A 25,487-nucleotide genomic window follows, 5' to 3' on the forward strand; every position below is an offset into this window, starting at 1 on the left:
GTTGGGCATCGTTTGGATTTTAACGATTCTGATTCCAATTTCGATTCTTCCTTTCGATTCCGGTTCTTATCGATTCTGATTCTTTAAGGGGTGGAGTTGAAACGGGTTACATGCTTATTTCACAAATAAGAGGAAAGTTTTATTTTGATTCAATGGTGGTTTGAAGTTTGACGGGGCTTTTTCAACATAAAATAAAGCCACACTAGAGCACCGCTTACTGTGCTCCATGGCTGCAACACAACAAGCGCCTGGCCGCTACGGAAACCAAAACTTGCGCATGTTAAATTTGGAATCCGTGATCAGATTTGAAACTAAATCCTCCAAACGATTCAAATAAAGAAACCATTCCACTGGAATTATAATTTTTGAAACGATTCCGAGTAGGAATCGGTTCTCGATGCCCAACCCTAGTGGGGACGCCGATTTCCATTCCCTTAAAATAACCCTTTTGGCTATGACCATACCGAACATAAGATCCTGTTGTAATTCTATAGAGAGAGTCAATAATACTCATAATTTCTGAACATGCAGTTGTTTTTTAGTAGTTGTTATGCAAGTTTGGAAAGCTACCATAAACCCAAAGGGTGCCAAGTCTGAGGACATCTTGATGACAGGTTTCATTTATTGCAGATAATCTCAAGGGCACTTATTCCACTGTTGCACAAACTCAGACGGCAGAAGTCAGGTAACATTGGAAGAGGACCAAACTGAGTAATACACCATGAACTATACGTTTCTCAGGTCAACCATACTTGTCTTCCTCTCTTCAGGTAAGGTATTAATGGTTTTAAATTCATCATTAGAACTACAGGTTGCGAGATGTCGGCTAACTATGTTAACATTTCAGCAGGTCTTTGCTATGGAGCCGGTGTCCTCACTGTCGACTTACTTAGTGAAGTAGCAGGGCAGAGTGTGACCTTCACAACATCTGTAAAACCGACAGCTGAACCATTTATGGCATTGACTTGGAGCTTCAATGGTACCATCAATGTAATAACTTCAACCAGTGTAGATGTAGTGGGACCAGGCTATGAGAACAGGATCATCCTGGATAAATCTACTGGATCTTTGTTGCTTAGAAACCTCACTGAAAAGGACAGCGGAGAATATGACTTAATCATCATCCCACATGGAGCAGGGCAGATTCAAGGAACTGCTAAACTGGATGTGCTGAGTAAGTAAGACTAAATAATTTGATGTTGTATTTAATGTTCGGAAGGAATTGAAAATAATGCCTGTGTAATACCAACTTATTTGGAATGAATAAATCTGAAACAAGATGTCTGTTTTAAGAATGCCTGTTATTATCTTTCTTTTCAATTTTTATGCACAGCCAAAGTGTCGAAACCCACTATGGCCTGCCCCACAGAAAACTTAATAGAAGGTAAAACCTCCCTGAACCTAACCTGCGATGCTGACAGCTTTAAGTCTAGAGTATGGATGAAGGACGGAAAACCTCTGGTTTCTGGAGATGGATTCAGCTTTCACAATGGCAACAGAGTGTTGTCCATCAGCCCCGTGAACAGGAGAGACACTGGAGAGTTTCTTTGTAACGTTAGCAATGATTTCAGCTTTGACACGGCCAAATGCAACCTTGAAGTCTATTGTAAGTACTTTCAATTGTACCATGTTTTTTACCATCTTCACATTTCACATCTTCTTTCTCATCTGTTCAGATGGACCTGACAGACCAATAATCATTCAGACACCAATAGGAGCGGAACTGGAAGAGAGTGTTGTTCTTAGCTGCTTTGCCGATTCCTTACCTAAGGCAACTTTCCTCTGGACGTTCAAACACATGATGATGCATGGGTATGTACACTACATTCGTGAGATGGAAGAGATGGACCTGGGGAGGTACACCTGCACTGCCCATAACCGTATCACTGGTCTGAAAGCCTCTGTGTTCCACAACCTGCATGGTATATAAGCTCTCTTTTATAAATCTCTAACTTGTTTATTCTGATATGTGATTGCAAATGGAAAAAAATAAAAGTAATGCTTTTTTTTTTCTGATCCAGACTCCTCCACTCCCATCAGTGGTTCTATGTCCATGTTTTGCACTGTCCTGACCATGGTGGCACTCATATCGGTCTAAAGACTGTATTTTTTCTTTGGAAATAGATGTTATATAAGAAGCTTGCTCGTTTTGATTTACAATTGGATTTACTTTAGATAATGTGTGTGTTAAGTGTTAAGCATTTTTGCTGTGTCTCTTTAAATGTTATTTTCACATAAAATAAAGTTGTGAATGATACATGATAAAATTAACCCTTCACATTTGCTTTTGTCCCTGCAGTATTTTTAAAATGTTCTTCAGTAATCTACATCTGTGACATTCATTGTTGTGTTTAATGATTAACAGCTGCCTCGGTTTGTTGTATTGTATATTAAGACAACTGAAGTATTGCTAATTGCTGTAATGGCACCTCTTGCTTTAGAGAACAGTACAATTTGTCCCCACAGCAGAGATGGGCTCACGTCTGCTAACAGATTCAGCTATAATTAATCAATCTTGACACTTGACATTTCAGGTGTTGTATAACAGAACTATTTTATATACTTTGTTCTTGTATATGATTCACCCGTCAAATGTATAATAAAGTGTTTATGCTGTTTAACACAGACTGAGGCCTGGTAACGTCTTATCAAATTACTACTACAATAAACTTTTATTAAAACTCTATATCAGATTTTGTACTTTCCATTCGCTCCTCTTTTTTTTTCCACAAGGGTGTGCCTATGTGCTGCTGCCAAAGAATCAACTGGTGAAACCTATTTTCACATAAGTGGACTTTACAGCAGTATACCCAAAACTTCCATGACCAGGACTGGCATAACAGGACTAGTGGATGTATTAGCAGCTTGACATAAGGCTGGGCAATATATTGATATTATATCGACATAGATATACTGCATGAGGCTAGATATCTTCTTAAATTTTGGATATCGTAATATTGTGTTGTCTTTTTACTGTTTTTAAAGGCTGCAATACAGTAATGTAACTTTCTGAACTTACTAGACTTACTAGCTGTTTTATTATTTGCCTTTACCCACTTAGTCATTGTATCCACATTGTAAAAGCACCAATAGTCAACCCTACAATATCGCCGCAATATCGACATTGATGTATTTGGTCAAAAATATTGGGATATTTGATTTTTTCCATATTGCCCAGCTCTAGCTCGACGGCTTGCTTTTGATGACTAAGTTAGACATATCCACCTGTGTTGGTCTTATTGAGGGTGGTACATATAGCAATGACGCTTAAGGGGAGACACCCCAGGTGAATAGGAAAAAGGAAATAACTAAAAGATATCAGCATAAAACTTCCCCAGTGGATTACTGACATTAAGACAAATATCTTTTGTATTACAAGTTTTTTGAATTTGTATGTTTAAATATGCAAATAAGGTATTATCTCATTAAATATGCACTAATTTGCATATATTTCCAGAAGAGAAATCTGAACATTGGATGAAGCCAGATTCAAAATTATTGTTTCATTTTGTTGACATATTAGAGTCAAAAGGTTTTTACTTATTATTATTTATTTTAGGGGATTTTGGATATCTCTTTTTATCACCATTAATCAGAAAATACTGTCAACAGCCATCGCCCCATTTTTAGGTATAAAATGTTGTATAAATCAGACTCCGAGTGATATACAGGAATACAACTGGAAAGTTTGGTGTATGTAAGTGCTGCTAAAGTGGAGATTAGAGTATGAGAATAAACCCATTTTGAGAAAACGGTCTTTAAAGATTTGTATTGTAAAAATTCATACTTTTTTACTATTTACAAACACAATATCTCATCAAATCATTAGTAACAACAATACAAACCACCTAAAAATCACATCAAAACATATAACAGCATTTATGGCCTTCAACTGAACCCCAGTAAAAAAACAGCACACACACACAAACACACACACACCTAGTTACTGTCTAGCCTAATTTCCCATGCTTGCTTCATTTGTAGACCCTTCATCCACTTCCTGCTGATGCCTTTTCACCTTTTTAGCTGTGCTCAGACTCCTGCGCCTATATTTTGCACCAGCAGTTGTGACGGCCTCAGCTTTCAAGATCCTGAGCATATCAGTTTCTCTCATTGAATTGACCGTCACAACTGTGCTTTGAAGCCACAACTTCTCCATAACAGAAAGCATGGCAGAGGAAACCTTCATTGAAGGTGGCGATATCATATTTAATGATATTTTAAAGTTTGTAATGTAATGTCTGTATGAGACACAGTTACACAGTTCAAATGTTATTTTCATGCCCAAAGACAACTTCTTCAGATGACGCAGACATATTTTTGCATGTTTTCTCTGCTGTGTTCATGTAATTATGTAAAGTACAGTTCATGTAAAGCACTATATTACACTTTTAAAGCTACTTTTGTTGTGTTTTGTTTGCTCAACAACAATTACCACTCCGTCCTGGATTTTATCAGAACTATTTTGTTGATTGATATGAGCATACCTTGAAGTTTGTTTCATTGATCATTTATAACAAATCAGATGAGATTAACACCCACCCAACAACTTCTCACATAAATTGCACGGCTCATACTCAATGATTGTCACTGCTGTCATGGACAGAGTGTCCAGAGTGAGGCACCACAAAAGTAGTAAAGGTTGTAAAAGGTGTCCATTGCCCCTCCCCTCAAACACACTGTACTCATAGCACCTTCTCTATGAAAACACTTTCTATGCGCCTGGAGACCTGCACAAGATATGGAAACATCTGTGATATTGTTGATCATCCTGGGAGCCATCTCAGGTGAGAAATCAAGACTTCTAAAAACACTTTCACACACAACTCTTCCATCAAGGTCATGCTTATTCAGGTTATCTATATTACATTTAAAACGCTGAAAGTAGATATTATTAAAAGTGTAAATATCAAAGGTTTTGTCCAGCTATGAATCCCATCTTACAGCAGGTCACAGTTGGATCTAACAAACTATAAAGACCAAAGTCTTTAAATGAACCGGTTTTAGATGGTTATTCTCTTTGTTGAGCAGCACTCATTTCAGTTATAGTGAATTATTTTTTCATGATCAAATATCAATAGTTTTGACAGGATTTCTTTTCAGTTCAGTTTATTCTTTGTCCCAAAAGGGCAATTTGAACACATGAAGAATATACAACACAAACCACACAACAGTTAACACAATAAAAACAGCAGCCTCAGCCTGAGTTAAAGAATAAATAGAATAGTTGCAGAGTTGTATTGGAGTGATAATGAAAGTAAAAAATAACTACAAAAACTCAAATAATAGAGAATAATAACGATAAAGATACATGAATACATACAGGTCTCATTAATATAAGCAAGGGCTATTACCTCCTCATAGCTGAGTTGAGTGCCTTAATATATGTACTGTAATAAATCCAAAAATGACACTAATGCCTCATCAGATATTAAGGAAACATGTTAAGCTGAAATACTATCTTTTCTGACAACAATGCTAATGTCAGTATTTTTTCTTTTTGAAATTTACATTCTGTGACGGAATTTATGTTTATGTTTTGGTCTGTGTGTTGTTATATATATATATTTGACAGGCAGGCCGGGTTGCCAGATATACCTGTAAAAACGTAAACCCAGCGTGCTACAGCTGTAACGTTAGGACAGCCATGAAAGCAGCAAACTAACGAACAGGATCAACGGAGATAGATTCTATCAGACCTGAAAAACTGCATGTTTCTAACAGTTGTGTGACAAGAGACGTAATAACCCCCTGGTAAATATTGGAGATGTATTTGAAAGATGGAGACAGCCTAGAGCCCAAAAGGACGCAGAGTTGGCTTATTTCCTCTTGAACAGGTAAGCACTAGCTTCAGGCTAATTTATCACAGCCACTAGGGATGGGCATTTTATGTCATTTCAACATTTGTGTACTCACATTGAATTATATAGCATTATATAGGGTACCAGAGTTGGTTACTCACAAAAACAATTGAGACATAGCCAGTAAAGTGATCTCGACTGGTCCTGGCTGGTCCTAGCTAACGCCGCCATGCTAACCGTGTTAACTGCTAACGTTACCAGGGGACCAGCCCGTGGCTGTTTACAACGTGTAGTTCAGCGGCCGGAGCAGACAATGGTGAGTTATTTTAAGCCACGAGAGGGGGTCTGTAAATCAGAAAGAGAGGACTGTGAGTTTGCATTGTGTTTAGCAATTGTTGCCGTAATTCTAAGCCAATGAAGTGTGTTCAGTCAGCAAGGTGGTATTTTTAGCGGTTTCTATTGTAATTCTAAACCAAGGAAGTGTGCCTGTCTGGTGTGTGGAGAGGACGGTGAGGTTGTGGGGTTTTTGGCGGTTCCTACTGTAATTCTAAGCCGAAACAGTGTGTGTCAGTTGGGTACAGAGCACCGTGTAAGCACGGGCTTTTACGACTGTCAACATAGCCAGCATCTAACGTCTGACTATGCGAGACAATCGTCTAGCAACATTGTTGTGGATGCTTTGGTCTCAGCCTGGCAACCTCCGTGAACTTCGAGTCTGGGGAGGAGGGGGCGGAGGAGACGACTCTCTCCAGTATTTGGAATTTGTACTGCAGTAACACTAGCTGTCAGTATTACATATTGGACCTTTAATGGAAAGAGGAATAAAAGAGTTTTTGTATCTCTGTTAAAGAGCCAAGGGGGTGCTAAAATGTAAGCCAGATGGTAATAACATGTATTCTCCATACAGAGGGTGAGTGGTGTCCTTGTAAATAGACATGGCTTTTTAAAAAAATCTGTTTGTTAAAAATGTCCGTAAGGCTACTGAACTTCACACCCACTATCTTGCTATCTTAAAATTTTAAAGCGCATTTTTATCCTTGATGGTGAGGTTTCCATACCAGTAGATGATAGAAAATGTCAGGACAGACTCAATAAAAGCTCTGTAGAACAAAGTCATTAATGTTTTGTCCACCTGGAATTTAGCAAGTTTCCTGCGTGCAAAGAGTCTTTGTTGGCCTCTCTTTGCAAACAGAAGCAGTGTTCAGTTCGAATTTAAGCCGGTTGTCAATCAAGGTGCCCAGATATTTGTAATATGGCATCATGTCTATGTCCTGGCCCTTGATAACACTACTACAGGGGACATTGGGATGACATCTGAGATCAATGGACATATCCTTAGTTTTTGCAATGTTTAGATGAAGGAAAGCATTCTCACACCAGTAAGGTGATAGTGGCATCCTGTACCCCCCTCTTGGCCCTGTAGGCAAACTGAAATGGATCTAAAAGGAGTTCCGCCTTAGCTAGAAGCTCTAACTTTGTAAGTTTTTCTAAGGATTTCATGACCAAGGAGGTCAGGGCAACAGGCCTGAAATCATTAAGGTTTTAGGGCTGGCTAACCTTGGCAACAGGCACCACCACTGACTGTTTCCATAGAGATGGCACTCTCTGCTGGGAGAGTGACAGGGTAGATATATCATAGAATACTGGACCTAGTTGCTCTGCACACACTTTCAGCAGGTGGCTGCTATTATTATCTGGGCCTGGACTTTTCTTAGGTCTACAATGTTTAAAACAGTTGATGACACTACGTTCATTAAAGGAAGGGATAAAAGGGGGTGATGCCAGAAGACAGTTTCCGAGTTCAGAATGTTTATTGCTGAAGTCGTGAGTGTCAAATCTGACATAAAAAATCTGACATAAAAAAAAGGTCCTGTGCCAGCAGTGAGTCAGACTTGTAACTGTTCAGTTCAAGCCTACTCCTCCCCCCTCCCTTGAGCCCCACAATTGTCTTCATACTGTCCCAAGTAGAGCCCAGGTTGTTCATCCTGAGCTCTGTCCATTTTAATCTTTGTACTTAAGTTTACCTGCCCTAATTTCCCTTTTAATGTTCTTTTGAAGCCTGTCTAGTATCTGTAAGTTTCCTTCCTTAAAAGCCCTATTCTTTTCATGCAACAACATCTTCAGGGACTTTGTAACTCATGGTTTACGGTTTGGATATACTTCACCTTAGTTGGAATAACAGTACTCTCACAGTATGAGATCCAAATGCAGATAACATCTGTTAGTTCATCAATATCAGAGCTGGACTCCTTGAACATATTCCACCCCGGGCAATCCGGACACCCCTGGAGAGCCAAGCAAGCATCCTCTGACCAGTCTTTAACGTGCACAGTCTGTACTTTACCCCTCTTGAGGGCAGTGCAATATGAAGGGACGAGAAGTACACAATTGTGAAAAAATTTCAAAAAAAATTCACTTTATGAGGTTTTTTAACATTAATATGCGTTCCAACAGCCTGCCTATGGTCCATCATTGGCTAGAAATGGTGATAGGTGTAAACCGAGCCCTGGGTATCCTGCTCTGTCTTTGAGAAAATGAAAGCTCAGATGGGCCGATCTGGAATCTGCTCCTTATGAGGTCATAAGGAGCAAGGTTACCTCCCCTTTCTCTGCTTTGACCTACCAGAGAATTTGGTCCACCTATGAGAGAGAGACATCATGGCTTTCAAACAAGCAAAGTGGCAGTTGGTCAAGGCCACACCCCCATCCTCCACCTTGCCCCCCCTCTCCTCCTCAATAGCTACAGACACAGAAATGGCACATACTAAGGAAAGCTCATTGTGACACTGGCTCTAGTGGCTGTAATTCTGCACCAAGGCTGAATTTAAGGTACAGAATTAGGGGACCACTAAGGCCTATATAAAAGCATCCAAAGAGCACCATGTCATGGGACCTTTAACTGTGCAGGTGTAAAGGTCACAGATCCAAAGTTTTACTGTTCCTGGTAGGGTATGTGACGTACTGGTGAAAATCTTTAAGTGTTTTGGACAACGAGCAGTTATTCATATCCCCAAGAATGAGAATTGGGGCGTCGGGAGATCGCGTTTGGAGCCTTTGAGTTGCTTGAAAGATAAATTCACATGCATCGTTACCGTTCGCCTTAGGATGGATGTATACAACAGTGACGAATAGATGGGGAAACTCCCGGGCCAGGTAGAGAGGACGAAGTTAAACCATGAGCAGTTCAACATCGGCAGTGCAGAGTTTATCTCTAACAATGGCCGATTTGCACCAGCGCTCATTCACATAGAGACACACACCCCCGCCTGTAGACTTGCCGGTAGTTGTTGTATCTCATATTTACTTTCATATTTCTTTACATAAATATTTTGAAAATAATAACAAATATTGACACATAAAATAGCACACTCTTGAATTAGCCTACTGTTGCTAACGTAGCCTACATTCATAAATCCTGCATAACATCGTCCCGTACCTACAGGACCTCAGACTTACTTATTGATGCACGCACAGAGTAGTGTCGACAAACTTAGTCCAATGAGGGGAGAAAGGAAAGTGTGATAGTGTCCAACGTTAACGCTTTTTTCTCTCTCACTTGAGACCGCTGCGTCCAACGTTACTAGCAGGTAGAGCGAGCTACAACCGACAGGGAGAGAGAGAGAGAGAGAGAGAGAGAGAGAGAATGTATCACTACAGCCAATCCAGTCTGCTCAAAGCGATGGTCTTTTTCACAAATAGGTTGCACTAGGGGGGGAAAAGTAGCTTCCACTTAAGGAGCCCTATGTCTTGTCTTTGTGTCTTTGCTAGTTTAAGACCGACGCACTTGTCAATTTCTCGTCCAGCGCCCGCGACTAGGATTAGCGTGTTTGACAGGGTGGGGGGGCCACAACCCTACTCTATCCGACAGCCAAGTCTCCGTAAGCACAAGAACACAGGCATCTCTGAACTTGTGGGAGTAACGAGCCTGCACCTGAAACTCATTCAGTTTTCCGCAGAGACTGGACGTTGGAAAAAATGATAGACAGCAGGGAAATGCGCGAGAGTTACTGGCTTTTCACCCTGAGACGAATGCCTCCTCTATGCCCCCGCTTCCTGGTCCTTGTTTTACGGTGTGATCCATGGCCCTGTTGTCCGATTGACCGTGCTGGGTCCCAACTCGGTGAATATAAATCCGTCGGTGGGTCAGTGACTTGCCTCCAGCGTATAAGGAGCTCCCTGGAGTACTGGATCCTGATTGAGTGAAGTGGAGACGACAGGTCGCCAAAACTCCAAACCGGTTGTGAATAAATAAGTGTGAATAAAGAAAACAAAGGCTTACTATTGCATGCCGGTACGGCTTGATGCTGAGATAGGCTAATAAAAATCAAGGTTAGGACGACAAACTATAAATACAAACAAAGCGCTCTCATAGCCTCGGTTACATAATCATTTATTGTTGGTAGGACATTGGTTGGTAGGAGAAACTCTAGATTACACAGATAGACGTAACACCTAATCTTTATTCAATTAACAGTCTTGTATCAGCAGTGCTCAGTGCAGTGTTTTTGTTCACACTTAATAGCACGTCTCTGAGTCTGATATTCTTGCACAATAATTTTTTAGATTTGATTGCTTGCTTCTGGTATTTAGAAATGTTTTTAATTGATAACAGTCCCAGTGATCAACAGCGCATTGTCCAAGTCTCAGTAACATTTACTTCAAACATGTAACTGTCTTCTCCTCCAGGTTTAAGCCATGGAGACGGTGTGCTACCAGACATTGTTATTGCAGCTGTTGGAGGGACAGCGATGTTCACCACAACAGTGACTCCACCAGAAACACCATTCATGATAGTAACCTGGAGTTTTTTTGATTCTAATATAATTACCTCAACGGCTGTAAATTACACTGGACCAGCATATTCAGATAGGATTACCCTCTTCAGATCTACTGGATCTCTAGAGCTCAGGAATCTGACACTTAGTGACAGTGGAGAATACACCATCGCCATTATACCCAATGGTGCAGCACAGCAGAGAGGAAACTGCAGACTGGACATACATGGTACTTTGATGCAACACTGTTGAATTAAAAACATACAGAAAACAAGATTTTGTTTCTTTAAGAGGCATCAGAGATTTAAAAAAAAAAAAAAAATAAGTGATTTTCCACTTGCACATAATTAATCAAATATGATATGACTACAGAATCAACTATAATGCTATCATTTTAAACTACAAGACATCGCTGAAGTCATTGCTTAATGAAATGCCAGAAGCCAAAATAATTTTGACAATTCAAATACTAAATGTTTCCACTGATGTTCAATATCTTTGTCAAATGTTTGGAGTAGCTACTGTAAATCTTTACACAACTCTTCCTACAATTATTACTTTGACCTAGACCATATCTTTCCTGCAGCCTTTTTCTTATGCAATATTGTTATCAGTTCAATAAAATCTGACTTTGATTGGCATACAAGGAGCGAGAACAGTGTATACCAAGTCACAATTTTCCATCATGGATGTTTAGGGTCAGGGTTATTTTACGTATGGCACGTAAATGTTTTTTGTGGTTGTTCTGCTACAGAAACAACATAGAAAAGCCAGGGCAATTAAAACATTCCCCTCCCATATGACTCCTAATAATTGTGTTGTTTATTTAAACCTACAGCACCAATCTTTAACGTGGTGGTAAGTCTCAGCAGCACAGACTTGGTGGAGTTCAGCAGCTCTGTCCGTCTGTCCTGCTCCTCCTCTGGATCCTCTCTCTCTTTCCTCTGGCTGAACGGCAGCTCTGAGGTTACAGCCAGCGACAGAGTTCAGCTCACTGATGGAGGCTCCACTCTCACTATAGTTAACGTGACCCGCTACGACCAGGGACCATTCAAGTGTCACGTGTTTAACCCCATCAGCAATGGCACCAGTGATCCAGTAACCAACTCCATCAGCTGTCAGTTACTAGCTTACTTAAAATGCTCATTTGTTGCATGTTCCTTTGAATCCAAGAGCTTAAAATGTTCACACTAATATGTAATACCGAAATTTGCTAAAAGTAGCGGCTGTGTCTAAAAACTTTTCCCTGTGCTCTTTGTTCATTTGCTTTTTGGTGACTCTTTTGTTTTGTGTGTAATTTCCATGTGCCATACACTGCAGACGGCCCAGAAAATATTAATTTGACACTATCTCCATCACAAGAATACGTTGAGGAAGGGTCAGACATCACCCTGTCATGCTCAGCTGTCTCCAAACCTTCTGCCTCAATTCAGTGGTTTCTGAATGGAGACCTGCTGTCTGATACTGGACCAGAGATCAGACTGGTAAACATTCAGATGAATCAGACTGGTAACTACAGCTGTCAGGCCTTTAACAACAAAACTCTGAGATCTCAAACATCTCAGCCTTCAGCTGTTACTGTACTGGGTAAGTTAAAATTAAGGTGTTTACAGTAGTGATCGGCTTTATTCACACAATATACAAGTGTTCATTATGCATCTTTAGGGTTATGAATCGTTTATTATTCAAAATGTATAACACGATAATCAATATATGTTCTCCCCACAGCACCAGTATCTAATATAAAGGTAAATTCCAGCACCACAGACATTTTAGAGTCCAGCAGAAGCTCTGTCCGTCTGTCCTGCTCCTCCTCTGGATCCTCTCTCTCTTTCCTCTGGCTGAACAGCAGCTCTGATGTTACAGCCAGTGACAGAGTTCAGCTCACTGATAAAGGCTCCACTCTCACTATAGTTAACGTGACACGCTATGACCAGGGACCGTTCAGGTGTCATGTGTTCAATCATTTCAGTAACTGCACCAGTGATCCAGTAAACCTCCTCATCATCTGTGAGTCACTAACTGACATTTTCATCTTACATTATGTTCATCCAAACCCCAGACAGTTTAAAAGTCTTGTTGTTGAGTCAAGCTTCATGTCATACTAACATTATTTATCTGTGATGTTCCTTTTGTTGCCGTTTCCACCCCCCTATTTATTGGTGACCGTATGTTTTTGTTTCCTGCCGCAGTCGGCCCAGAAAATATCAATCTGACACTATCTCCGTCACAAGAATATTATGACGAAGGGTCAGACATCATCCTAAAGTGCTCAGCTGTCTCCAGACCTGCTGCCCTGTTTCACTGGTTTCTAAATGGAGACTTTCTGTCTGAAACTGGACCAGAGCTCAGACTGATGAACATTCAGATGAGTCGGAATGGGAACTACAGCTGTCAGGCCTTTAACAATAAAACTATGAAGAATCAAACATCACACACTGCAGCTATTGCTGTTGTAAAATGTAAGTTAGGGAGAATGACTTCTTGTTGCTGACGGCTAAAATAATTAGGCCAGAAATAGTTTCTTTAGAGACTGTTTAGTTGTGTTGTTTGACATAGAATTGGTAAAATTCAAAATGCATTTGCTGATGTAGAAGACAGAGCAATTGATTTGTGCAATCTTTTTTCCACCACTACTAACATCTTTTTGTTTTTTTATACCCTCAGCACAAGTCTCCAATGTTTTAATAACTCCCAACACCACATATTTGTCAGAGTTCAGCAGCTCTGTCCGTCTGTCCTGCTCCTCCTCTGGATCCTCTCTCTCTTTCCTCTGGCTGAACGACAGCTCTGAGGTTACAGCCAGCGACAGAGTTCAGCTCACTGATGGAGGCTCCACTCTCACTATAGTTAACGTGACCCGCTACGACCAGGGACCATTCAGGTGTCATGTGTTCAATAATTTCAGTAATTACACCAGTGATCCAGTTAAACTCTACATCAGCTGTGAGTAACTCTTTGTTGCAACATTTGCATGCAAATGCTACACAGGCCTTTAAATTAAAAAACTGTTAAAGCATCTGAACAACATATTAACAGCAATGAACCCTTCACACTGAGCCAAGCTAGATGCAGCATTGATCAAGCTACGGTTCTTGAATTGGTGACTAGGCTATACCAGTTTATATCCTTTTCCCCCAGTTGGCCCAGAAAAAACTCATTTAAAGCTGTCTCCGTTACAAGAATACTTTAAGGAAGGGTCAAACATCGACCTGATGTGCTCAGCTGTCTCCAGACCTGCTGCCCTGTTTCACTGGTTTCTGAATGGAGACCGGCTGTCTGATACTGGACCAGAGCTCAGACTGATGAACATTCAGATGAGTCAGAGTGGGAACTACAGTTGTCAGGCCTTTAACAACAAAACTCTGAGATATGAGACATCTCAGCCTGCAGCTGTCTTTGTACTAAGTAAGTTAGAATAAGTTTAGTAAGTTAAATGGCTGGCTTTAAGTTGAACATTTGAATACTTGACTTGCTGCAAACCTCTCTTTACTTTTTATCACAGCACCAGTCTCCAATGTGGTGGTGACTTCCAACAACACACACTTAGTGGAGTTCAGCAGCTCTGCCCGTCTGTCCTGCTCCTCCTCTGGATCCTCTCTCTCTTTCCTCTGGCTGAACAGCAGCTCTGATGTTACAGCCAGTGACAGAGTTCAGCTCACTGATGGAGGCTCCACTCTCACTATAGTTAATGTGACCCGCTACGACCAGGGACCATTCAGGTGCAGCGTGTTGAATGGTGCTAGTAGTGGAATCAGCCAGCCGGTGAATCTTTTCATCCAACGTGAGTCTATGGCAAAGTAGTCTATATCCTTAGCGTTCCACTTTCTTTATGTTGGAATTTTACATTCGGTGGATTTATGAGGACTTTGTTTACTGCTCCTCAGATTTCTGCATGGTCAACTGAGACAGCTAGCTAGACTATCTGTCCAATCTTAGTTTTCTCTCGCACGACTATTTTGCAGCGGCTCTGTGCTGAGTTTAGCACTGCCCATGACGATTCTGATTGCTTTAAAGAAATGCCGTTAAACCAGAGCCTGTTTTCCTACCATCCCCGAATGCTATGTGGAGTAGCCAGACCGGCCTTCAGCGCGCTTTGGAGGAGGGTCTGGCAAAGCGAGACTAAATGCGTTTTTCCATTACATGGTACCTGCTTGACTCGCCTCGGCTCTACTCGCCTCGACGCTAGAGGTCAACTGATATGGGTTTTTTCAGGCCGATGCCGATCTTTTGAAATCAGGGTCGGCAGCATATATTGGCAGCATATATCGGCCGATGGCAGATGTTTGTTTTTAACCTCTATTTGAAAGATAAAATTTAACACTAATAAGTACTTAAGATACACAAAATTTCTCAACAAAAACATGTGTTCAAGTGTTATTGAACACTTGAACACCAGTCTGCACTTGTATACTTACATTAAACATGTATAATGTAAACATATATTGTATAAATAAACAAAACTGGTAAGAAGGAAGAAAGAAAATAAACTTAACTTTGTCAAATAAACTTTTCAATGAAAAGATAAAGTTTAGTGCACTTAGCAGCATTTACCAAACATCTGAGAACAATAAAATAAATTAACCATTTTAACAATAGTAGTGCTGACACACAGTAGCAACCAGCAGCATTTCTTTGTTTTAGTGTTGGCTGGGTGAAGCGCTGCCATAAGGGGCTGGTTTTCTTTTCAGCCATCAGACTTAATGACTAAAGAAGGGGGAAAATACAAGGTTAAGTTAGTATTTTTGTATAGTATCTTCAAGTCATTTTATAGATAGGTATAGATATAAAATCTAACATTTGTTTTATAAATCAGCTAATAATTCAGTGCATTGTAAGTGATACAAGGCTAAAAACGTTTCTATCATCTTCCCAAAAACTGTCCTGAAACATGTATTTTTGGTTTGTTTTGTTTGTTGACAGACAAAGCCAAATGGACAAAACCTAATTATCGCAAAAGGGGGGAAAACAACTTTAGGCCATATGGTCAAAATTAAATGATTTAATAATAATGTAATAACTATAACTTATAACAATAATGTATTTCACTAGTAAATTGCTGTTGAGCGACAAAAACAACCACCATGGCAAAAGGGTATTTTACAACAACTTTGAATGCACCGCAACGCACCGTCTGTGTTGTTCTTCAGACAAGTAGACAACGGCAGCTGCACACTGCTTAACATACTGCTTGTAGATCATATACAGTGAAATAAATCACACTTTACACCGTTTAGCTGTCAGCATTTTAAATCGTGTTTAATCCATCTGCTAGCTAACGGTAGGCTAACATTAGCTGCTGACGAGTGTAATGTTAACTAGCGTCACATGCTGCGATGTTTCTATTATTCTAACATTCGTTTTCGAGCATCAGAGAGCAACGCAGGCATATCAGTGGCGCCGAAATGACTCACAGAAATCCGCGTTGCTATTCGGTCCGGTAGATACGGGTCATTAAGGCACAGGGGCCAGCAGCGGGTCTACTCTGTACCAACCCTAGCAACGACACTAGCAAAGCAAAGCCAGTCCTTCTCTAGCCTATGGTGCGGTGGTCTCTTTTAACTACAACTTCTTTCTCTGCATTGAGTTGACAACCCTCTCAAATATAGACACACAAACAGAACAAATAATAAAAGTCTCAGATCAACTGTCTGTGATTGCAAAATTCTAGCTTAATTATTGTGACATGACAGCATGACAGCTGTTAATATCCAAAGTAGCCGAACGTCATGTCGCCTATTCATGTTTTTTTTCTCGAAGTTGGCAGTAACATGTCATACGTTTTTCATGAAATATATAGGACTTTAAGAATTTAATCCTTACCATTTTCTCCGAGGAACAGCTCCTTCCTTAGGCACTGGGTGAGGTCTGCTCACTCTGCTGGTAATTGACTCTATGGGCAGCGTGCGTCGAACACGTGTTCCACAACAACAACAACAACACCAGGCTGCCCGCAGATGCGCCTGCCTATTAATTGGCTTGATATTGGCCGATGCCGATTATGTAAAAAAATCGTCCGATTAATCGGTCGACCTTTACTCGACGCACTGTGCGTCCCTTTTCCATTTTAGTACCACCTCAGCGTGGCTGGTCGTCATAGTGACTGCCGTGGGCGTGGCTTAGTAGCGTTGCATTTCCCCGATTTCCCCCGACTCATTTCCTGGTTTTCCTTCTCCGTAAACATGAAATCAACAAGATTGTTAACTTTTCCTGCTCCAGATTTCCCACCGTGGTCAGAAAGAACAGGGGAGACACTTTGTTTCTTTCACTATATGACTCTAGAGTCACTACTCGCTGCGGAGCTAATCACCGGCACTCTCTCACTTCTCCCTCGCTCACCAGCTCCCCACACACACACGGCGACTCGACGGCAAGACCCTCTCCGAGCGGTCTAAGGTTCACAATCTCTACCTCCAACATTGCCAAAAGACACAATATAGAATACATATTCGAAATAGCACAAATCCTTCATCACACGAAATGTGAAAACACACTAAAGAGAATGTAATTATTACAATATAGCCCTAAGAACAGAAAACCCAAACTACAACTAAAACCTGACCTTTCTGGCCTTCCTTGATGCAAAATCATCAATGATGTCATTGTATGAAATCTGCTCGGCCCACCACATAAGATCAGTGACTGACTGACTGATAGATTTTTATTGACCCCAAAAAAAATGGGAAATAATTTAAAATATATACAAGTTGGGAATAAAACTGTACAACTGTTTAACTAGTATTGATAAAGCTGTACCCATCCTTGGGCTCCCCTGAATATTTATACCAACTCCTAAAACTACTAACGCCATGTAATGAGTAAGCAAGAATCAAAGAGAGTTGACACATTAAATACTTCAACAACCATTTATTAATACACTAAAACGGTATACTCCTAATGAATCATAAAACAAGCTATATGTGTGTGTGTGTGTATATATATATATATATATATATATATATATATATATATATATATAAATAAATTTCAAGAGGCCCTGTGCTATAATTTGAAGAGGTCTATCATGAGAATTTGTCTGTCAAGGCAGATACAAAAGCTACAATTCTCATTAAGAAAAGTTTGCATGATGTGCAACCTTTATATACGCTACTAATGCAATCATACAGTAAAGCATGCCTACTTCTTTTATTGTTGTAGTGTTATCACCAACAGTTTGTCGACCACTCAGTTTTATCAAGGGGTTAAGGGTTTTAAGGGGAGTCGTGCTTACGGCAGGTTGTAGCCTCACTCCCTCATCTCTGTCCCTCTCCTCCCCACTATGCATATGCCACTGCTGCCGAGACCGACACCACTATCATCGGCCACGGGAGCTGATGAAGGTCCTGCTACTGCCGCAAAACATGTCTTTTCGCTTTTTTCTTTTATTTGAGCCGCTTGGGTAACTTTGTTTCATTTTGGTGTTTAGACCATTGACATAAAAGAAAGTTTTAGACTCAACTTGCTCCGTCTCGGTTAGTGTTGACGAACTGACCGAAGAGCCGGTTAATTAACCCGACTCGTGTCACTGAGCCGCAAGAATCGAGTGCCATACGTCAACGAACCGACTCACTCCTGTTTTTTTCTTTTACTTAATTTGTGCGGTTGGTTGGCCGTTGTGTAGCTGGTATTCTTCTGCTACTGTGTGTGTTGTAATCTAGCTCATTAGCGCCTCCACTGGACTGGAGTGGTGGTGCTAGAATCAATCATGAAATGAGCTACTAATGCCTAGACCCTATGCCGAACATATGTCAATGATGCCGAACGAGACCGAATGTAACCGTGCAACCGGCCGGCCCGCTCGACTCTAATGTAATCAAGCGGTGTCTTGGTTCTCGGCAAGTTTAAGTTATTAACCAAGCCTAGTTTCTGTTGCATCTTAGAGGATTGTGTTCACGGCAATTCACACATTATCGATAGGGAAGTACAGTACATCACATACAAATACACGAATCTTATTTTGGTAGTTATGTTAAGTTAAATTTTAGAGAAGTGAATGTTGCTAGGTGGTAGCTAGGCTAGGCTGTCACAAGGAGACCGCGCACCAGGCTACTGAACGAGACCGCAAGGACCGTAACCGAGGCTACTGCACAAGTCTATATTCAAACGGGTGTCTAGGTTCTCGGCAAGTTTGACTTATCAACCGATAGCAGAAGCCTTTATTTCTCGTGCATCTTAGATGATTGTGTACATATAAATTCATAGACTACATTACTGATGGATATCACATACAAATGCACGTCATGTTATCTTAGTAGTTATGTTAAGTTAAATGTTTGTTACGTGATAGGTAGGCTGGCACCAGGAGACCGTGCACCAGGCTACTGAAAGAGACCGTAACCGTGCCTAATGCAGGAGTCATGTAATCAAACGGGTGTCTAGGTTCTTGCAAATTTGAGTTATCAACCGATAGCAGAAGCCTTTGTCTCGTGCATTTTAGAATTGTGTTCATGGAAATTCATATGCTACATTACCAAGGGGAAAGTATTAGGCCTATATCACATACAAGTACACGTAATGTTATCTTGATAGATATGTAAAGTTAAACGCGATGCCCGAGGACACGCAAACCGGTGACCGAATCTATTAGGCCAACCAACGACTGTCCAGTTGAACCGACAGAGTCGGTTGTCCCATCTCTAGTCATAGAAATGTGTACTCACTGGTCAGAAGCTTCGGTGGACTCTGTGGTTGGCCGCTGGACTCCGGGAAAGCATGTAATCCCATTGTTCTACCAATGTGATGCTTTACGTCGTCAGATGTTCAGCAGACAGATTAGCGTCACGTGCACTTACTCCATGATGTTGTGATATTTTTCTGCTTCGCAGTCAGCTCCTACCATCGCTCGTTTTAGCAGAACAACTCATTGTAACACGCAGCACGTTATTCTTTTCATCGCTCCACTACTGTGCAGCTAGCTTAGCTAGCTAGTTTATCTAAACTTGGCCAAACGTCTCTCTCTGATTGAGCTTTGAGCAACCAATCACAAGACGAGGTCAACTGGGGTCGATTATGCATGAAATCACTACAACTATTTATATTTTATAATAAATAAATGTTGTTGGATTCACTTTCACACAAACGTTTGATTAAAATTTTTTTTTTTATTTAAATAAATAAAAAATCAGAAGATATTTTCCTTTTTTGGAGTATCTCGAGCGCCCCCTGCCGACGCGCTTCCTCTCAGCACTCACTTTGAGAAGGTGGTGAGCATTATGGTCTGGCTGGCCTAACCAGTGATGGAAAGTAACAAAGTACATTTAATCAAGTACTGCACCTATACTATACTTAAGTACAATTCTGAGGTACTGGTGCTTTATATTATTTAATTTTCTGCAACTTTATACTTCTGCTCCACTACAATTCAGGGGCAATTATTGTGCTTTATTACTCCACTACATATCTGATACATTGAGTTACTAGTTACTGTGCTAATTCAGATTAATGATACAAAATATAATCTATAGATTATAATCTATTATCTATTTTATCATAAAACATTATTAATCCCTGGGCTAAATTCACGAGCTAGCCAGCAGTAGGCCTATGTGTTAGTAAATAAATGAGCCCCACCTTTACCAGCTGCAACATTAAAGTGATAGACACATTAATGCATCAACAATTCTAATCCAATAATATAATAACTATTTTTTCTGAAATGGGCCATATTGCATAATGAGTAGTTTTACTTTTAGTATTTTAGTTATGTTTTGATACCAATACTTTTGTACTTTTAAGTAAAATATTGATTAGAGGACCTTTACTTGTAGCAGAGTGGTTTTACACTGTAGTATTGCTAAAACAAGTATAATGGAAAAATCAGAAGCCTCTTCAAGAATACAGCCAAACTGCTGTAACTTTAAACAATATGATGTTTTGGTTGTGTTACAGATGGACCTGATAATGTGGCCATCACAGGACCTGAATCAGTACATGTTGGAGATTTTACAATGCTTTACTGCTCCACTATGTCTGTACCGTCATCAACTTTCACCTGGCTTTATAATGGAAAGCCAACCAGTTTGCATGAGGCTGTGTACGTCATAAAATCCATTAAAAGCTTGGACAGTGGGACGTACACCTGCTCTGCTATTAATGCTGCTACAGGGCTGAGTCAAACAGTGAGTCACAAGTTAACTGTTGTAGGTAAGTAACAAAAAAACTGACAGAAAAAAGTACAGTATATATACCAATTAGATATGTATCTTTCTATGTGTTTTGGACAAAGGCATTAAGGTCTTGGGTGATTATTTCAGATTTCTCAGACTGCTCACTTGCTGCTGGAAGAGCTTCTGTTGTAACAGCTGGATGTCTTATTATTATAGTAACAGTGTGTGGAACAATTGTGTATGGTATAAGGAGAAAAAGGTAAGCACAAAACAGATTATGCTTTTAACTAATTTGTTGACAATTTGTTTTGTTATAAATTTCACATGTACACAAGATGATGTCTGTAAAAATGATGCCATGTGCACAGGAGATAATTTGTAATACAGCTGCATTACCTAACATAAGTTAATGCATTGATTCATGAAAAAATGACTTAATTGAAACATGAAAACATGTCTTCATGATAATTACCTAATTAAAAAATGGTTAATTAGTTTAATAAAACATTGCTTATGACCTCAGTTTTTATAATGAGTGAGAAAAAGTGATTCACAACGTTATGCGATAGCCCTGCAATAAATACTTAGATTACAATGTTATTTGTCACACTGGCTGAAATATTAGGACTCTAGTTTGAATTTTGAGTAACATCTGGCACACAACATTTTAACAATGCGTTTTTTGTTTAGCAGAGTCAATAACAATTATGAAGCACATCAGAAAGGTTAGTATCCATATGATCCAAGTTCTTGTGCTATCAGATCTTATACAGAGAAAGAATTAAAGGGAAAGGCTTGTGTCTCAATCATAAAAGTGACCTAATTAATCATGAGATTTAATGAAACTCTGTTTTGACCCTTTAGAAAAACTGAGTGTGAAAGAGAACCGATCAGACGTGTATAAGATCTCAGTAACAGAAAATAACTTGTCTTCCTTTGAAGGTGAGTTGAAGATGCCTGAATGAAATGTATTTTTAAAGAGAGAACATCTGTATGTTCTCATCATCATTTTATCTTTCTGCTCATTTGTTTGCTTTTTCTTCTGCAGCATAAAAAATGAGGAAACACAAACACACAAGAAGCCTTCCACAATTTCCGAGACCAACAGCCTCAAAGAAAAACAGCAGTTTTTTGTTGTTTTTTGTTTTCATTTATTCAACCCATAAATGAAAGCATTTTCTGCTTCCTTCAGATTAGAGTTCATTGTGCTGAGTTTGATGTTAAACGCATAGCTGCATTGCAACATTTGTGAAACCTGGTTTTACTAAGATAACTGAAGGTTTTGCAAGAATTTGCTCAAAATGTATGTATGTATAAGTATATATATATATATATATATATATATATATATGTATATTCAATAAACACTGGATTCCCAATGCCTCCGGTATCACTGCCTCTGAATTCAACTAAACACATCAAGTTTAACCATCATGAATTCACAAAAATGTAAGACAGGCAGCACTATTTACCTGTTGTCTGCTTTAGTCTTCTCTGATTGAGGTGTTAAACATGCTGAGATTACATCCTTCACTTCTGTGAGACCAACAGCACCTTCATATATCCCGGCAGATGCAGCCACACAGAACTGCTGTCACTTTAGAGGTGCTTGTAGGCATATTTTAAATGTGACCATTTTATGGGAAGAATATACATTTGGAATTTTATTTATTTGTTGTACAGCATTTATTTCTAATGGACCATATACTATTAAACACAAATGTAATGTGAAACATTTAGATCATGTATGAGAAATTAAAATTCTCTAGCCAACATTAGGAATACAATGCAAATGTACAGTCAAAATGATGTTTAATTCTATGAATCAATCTAATTGTTGACAAAGGGACCTGAATGAACTTGTTTCCATATCCAAACCCATAACTTTGGAAATTAGCTATTTGCTCCTAAATGTGTCATTAAAACAAATGAATACAGAATGCAAAGCATATTCTAATAGCAGATTAGAGTCAAGTCCAGTATAAACCCAACACAACAAAACAGGCAGACATTTTTATTTGTTACTTTATTTACTTTTTAGAGGTTTGAATGTCAGTGTCTGTATGAGTGTCAGGTGGATTATATCTTCATTTCCAGCTTCTCCTCCTCCTTCCTTTTCTTCAAACCGATGTGGTGTCTACATTTTTTCCAGGCTGAAGGTTTCTTTTTTTTTCCTCAAGCTTTTCCTCAGAGTCATCGATCTCTTCCAGCAGCTTAACATCCAGTAAATGATGGGGGGAGTCCTTCTTTTGCTCCCTGGTCTTGTCCTTTTCATCTTCCAGCTTGGCAAGTTCAGTTCGGAGGGTCTGACTGATCTCCCCCTCAGTCTGGAGCTTATTGATCAGATCTTTGATTGAGGCCTGTTCTTCTCTCTGGTCCTCCAACTCTTTGACAAACGACTTCTCTTTCTCAGAGGTGTCTTTTTTCAGGCTCTGAATCACCTCCTCCATCTGAAGAACCACAGTGTCCTTCAAAGACATCAGGTCTTGCTGCTCTTTGAAAAACCTCTCTTGCTCAGAGACATCTTTTTTCAGGGTCTGAATCTCTACCTCCATCTGATGGACCAGAGTGTCCTTCACAGACTTCAGGTCCTCCAATTCTTTTACAAAAAACTTCTCTCTCTCAGAGGCATTTTCCTTCAGGGTCTGAATCTCTACCTCCATCTCATGGACCAAAGCATCCTTTACAGACATCAGGTCCTCCTGCTTTTTGAAAAACATATCTTGCTCAGAGGCATCTTTTTTCAGATTCTGGATGTCCTCCTCCATCTGATGAACAAGAGCATCCTTTTCAACCATCAGCTGCTTTATGGCCTCCAGGTACTCTGAAACATTTTCAGCTTGGGAGTGAATCTCTTTCTCCAGGTGTTTCTGACGGCTGTCGCCCTTTTCTTTCTCACCATTCAGCTCAGTTTTAAAGCTCGGGTTGATCTGATGTGAAGTTTTCAGCTGCTCAAGTTCTTGCTGAAGCGCTCCATTTTTATTTTTTTCAACCTGGAGCTCTGCTGAGAACTACTCTTGACTGATAATGTAAGCCACTTTGAGGTCCTCAAAGTCTTTCTGAAGCACCTTCTTTTTCTTTGTTTTGATAGTATTTTGAACCTCAGTAGCAATCCTCATGGTGTTCATGGTCTCTGGGTCACTGATTCTCTTCAGCCTCTCTAGTTCATTGCGTGTGTCCTTTTCTCTGTTAATGAACATTCTCTCTAACTCATGTTCCAGACTTCTGCTGTTCTTTAAATGTTGACATTCAATTTACATTGACTGACCTTTTCATGTTTTCCTGAACAGTTTGTATCAGGTGATCTCCATACAATAAGTCAGCATTTCAATTAGGGTTAAATACAGATGTTTTAATGATTCAATGACCAGAGATACACCAGCATTGGTTGTTTGTGCACACTCTTCAATATGCCCATGTATGTGAGTTAGAAGATAAAGAGTTCATAACTCAGTGTGAAAGACTTTCTATGATGTTTTTAACAGATGATGAAGTTTAAAATACTTAAGCTGCTTACAGTAACGAGGTCATCAGACATTCTACACTAAGCAGCCCTGATACTCATATCTATTGACTAAACATGACAGTGACTCATACAGCAGAGTTTGTAATATATCAATGATGCCAAGTTTCCTAATGAGATCATAAACCTTTTTATTTCATTGAATGCACTCACTAATCTTATCTTTGAAGCTCATATAGCAATTACAGGTGAGAACACATACTGTTTTGATATGAAACAGTTGTGGTTAAATCATCTTAAATATTTTTTATTTAATGACCATTGGTCCTCTGCTAAAGTATTTGGTAGTATTTATTTATTCTAGCTTTTATCTGTCTATGAACACTATAAACAAGTAATGACCTGGCTCTCAGCGGCATGTATTAATGATTCCTTACCCCAATTGTACCCCAATGTTCATATTCTTTAACAATTCTGCCTATGGTTTTGTTTAAATATTAAAATATGAAGAACTTTTTAGAATGGGTTTAATAAAGTGCTATATAAATTAATGAGTGCCTACAGCTTACTACTCAGATAATGGCACACATTACACAAGCAATTCACAAAAAATGTCTCTTGCCTTTTTAGACAATGCTCAGTTTAAAAATGTAGCGTCACTTTGCCCATTTTTGGCCTCGTATTGATTTTTTAACCAATACTATCCACCAATACAATACATTGAGATAATCTTTCAAATTTAAGTCAGTTGGGGATTAATTTGACAACAGATATGAATCGTTATCATATTATGTGTGTTTGTATGCGTTTATCAATTAGTGAATTGGTGAAGTGGGAAAGGCTCCAGGGAATGATAAATAACTGACTGGTCTACTTAGTTATTGCGGCATTGAAAAGCAACCAATTTTATAATTCAAGTATTGCATTAACCATAAAAAAATATATAGTATAATTAAACTTCTGTCTTTTCTTTCTTCTCAAATGTGATGTTAATAAAACAGGAATTACTTTTTAACAACTGTAGTATTACAGTTTGTGCAAAATTAAAGGAGATATCTTGTTAATCTAATTTGTATGCATACAGTGTATCGGTATCTAGTACAATGTGTGAAATGTTTATTGAAGGTTTATGAATTTATACCAAATACTGATAAATGTTTTAAGAACTCCCAGGGCAGGTGTAGATTCTGACAGAAAATCATCACACCATCAGCCTTGTTAATTATTATAATAATTATATTATTATAAGAACAATGTTTCTTAGTTCATAATTTACATTTAAAGTAAAAAAAATGACTTTGTCGGTTATTTATTAATGACAGCATGAAGTTATGTATTTGACC

General features: G+C 39.3%; 1 protein-coding gene across 3 annotated transcripts in view; it reads right to left on the bottom strand.

Annotated features, from left to right (window-relative positions):
- The window catches only part of LOC114556817 (carcinoembryonic antigen-related cell adhesion molecule 8), a 58,149-nt gene extending 38,622 nt beyond the window's left edge, over positions 1-19,527 (bottom strand). For all 3 annotated transcript variants that reach the window (XM_028579863.1, XM_028579861.1, XM_028579862.1), the window contains exon 1: positions 19,236-19,527. In XM_028579863.1, coding sequence (XP_028435664.1) covers positions 19,236-19,299 — 64 coding nt within the window. In that variant the 5' untranslated portion in view covers positions 19,300-19,527. The remainder of the gene's footprint in view (positions 1-19,235) is intronic.
- Between the last annotated feature and the right edge of the window lie 5,960 nt (positions 19,528-25,487).

The sequence above is a fragment of the Perca flavescens genome, chromosome 6, assembly GCF_004354835.1.
Source record: "Perca flavescens isolate YP-PL-M2 chromosome 6, PFLA_1.0, whole genome shotgun sequence".
Taxonomy (NCBI): domain Eukaryota; kingdom Metazoa; phylum Chordata; class Actinopteri; order Perciformes; family Percidae; genus Perca; species Perca flavescens.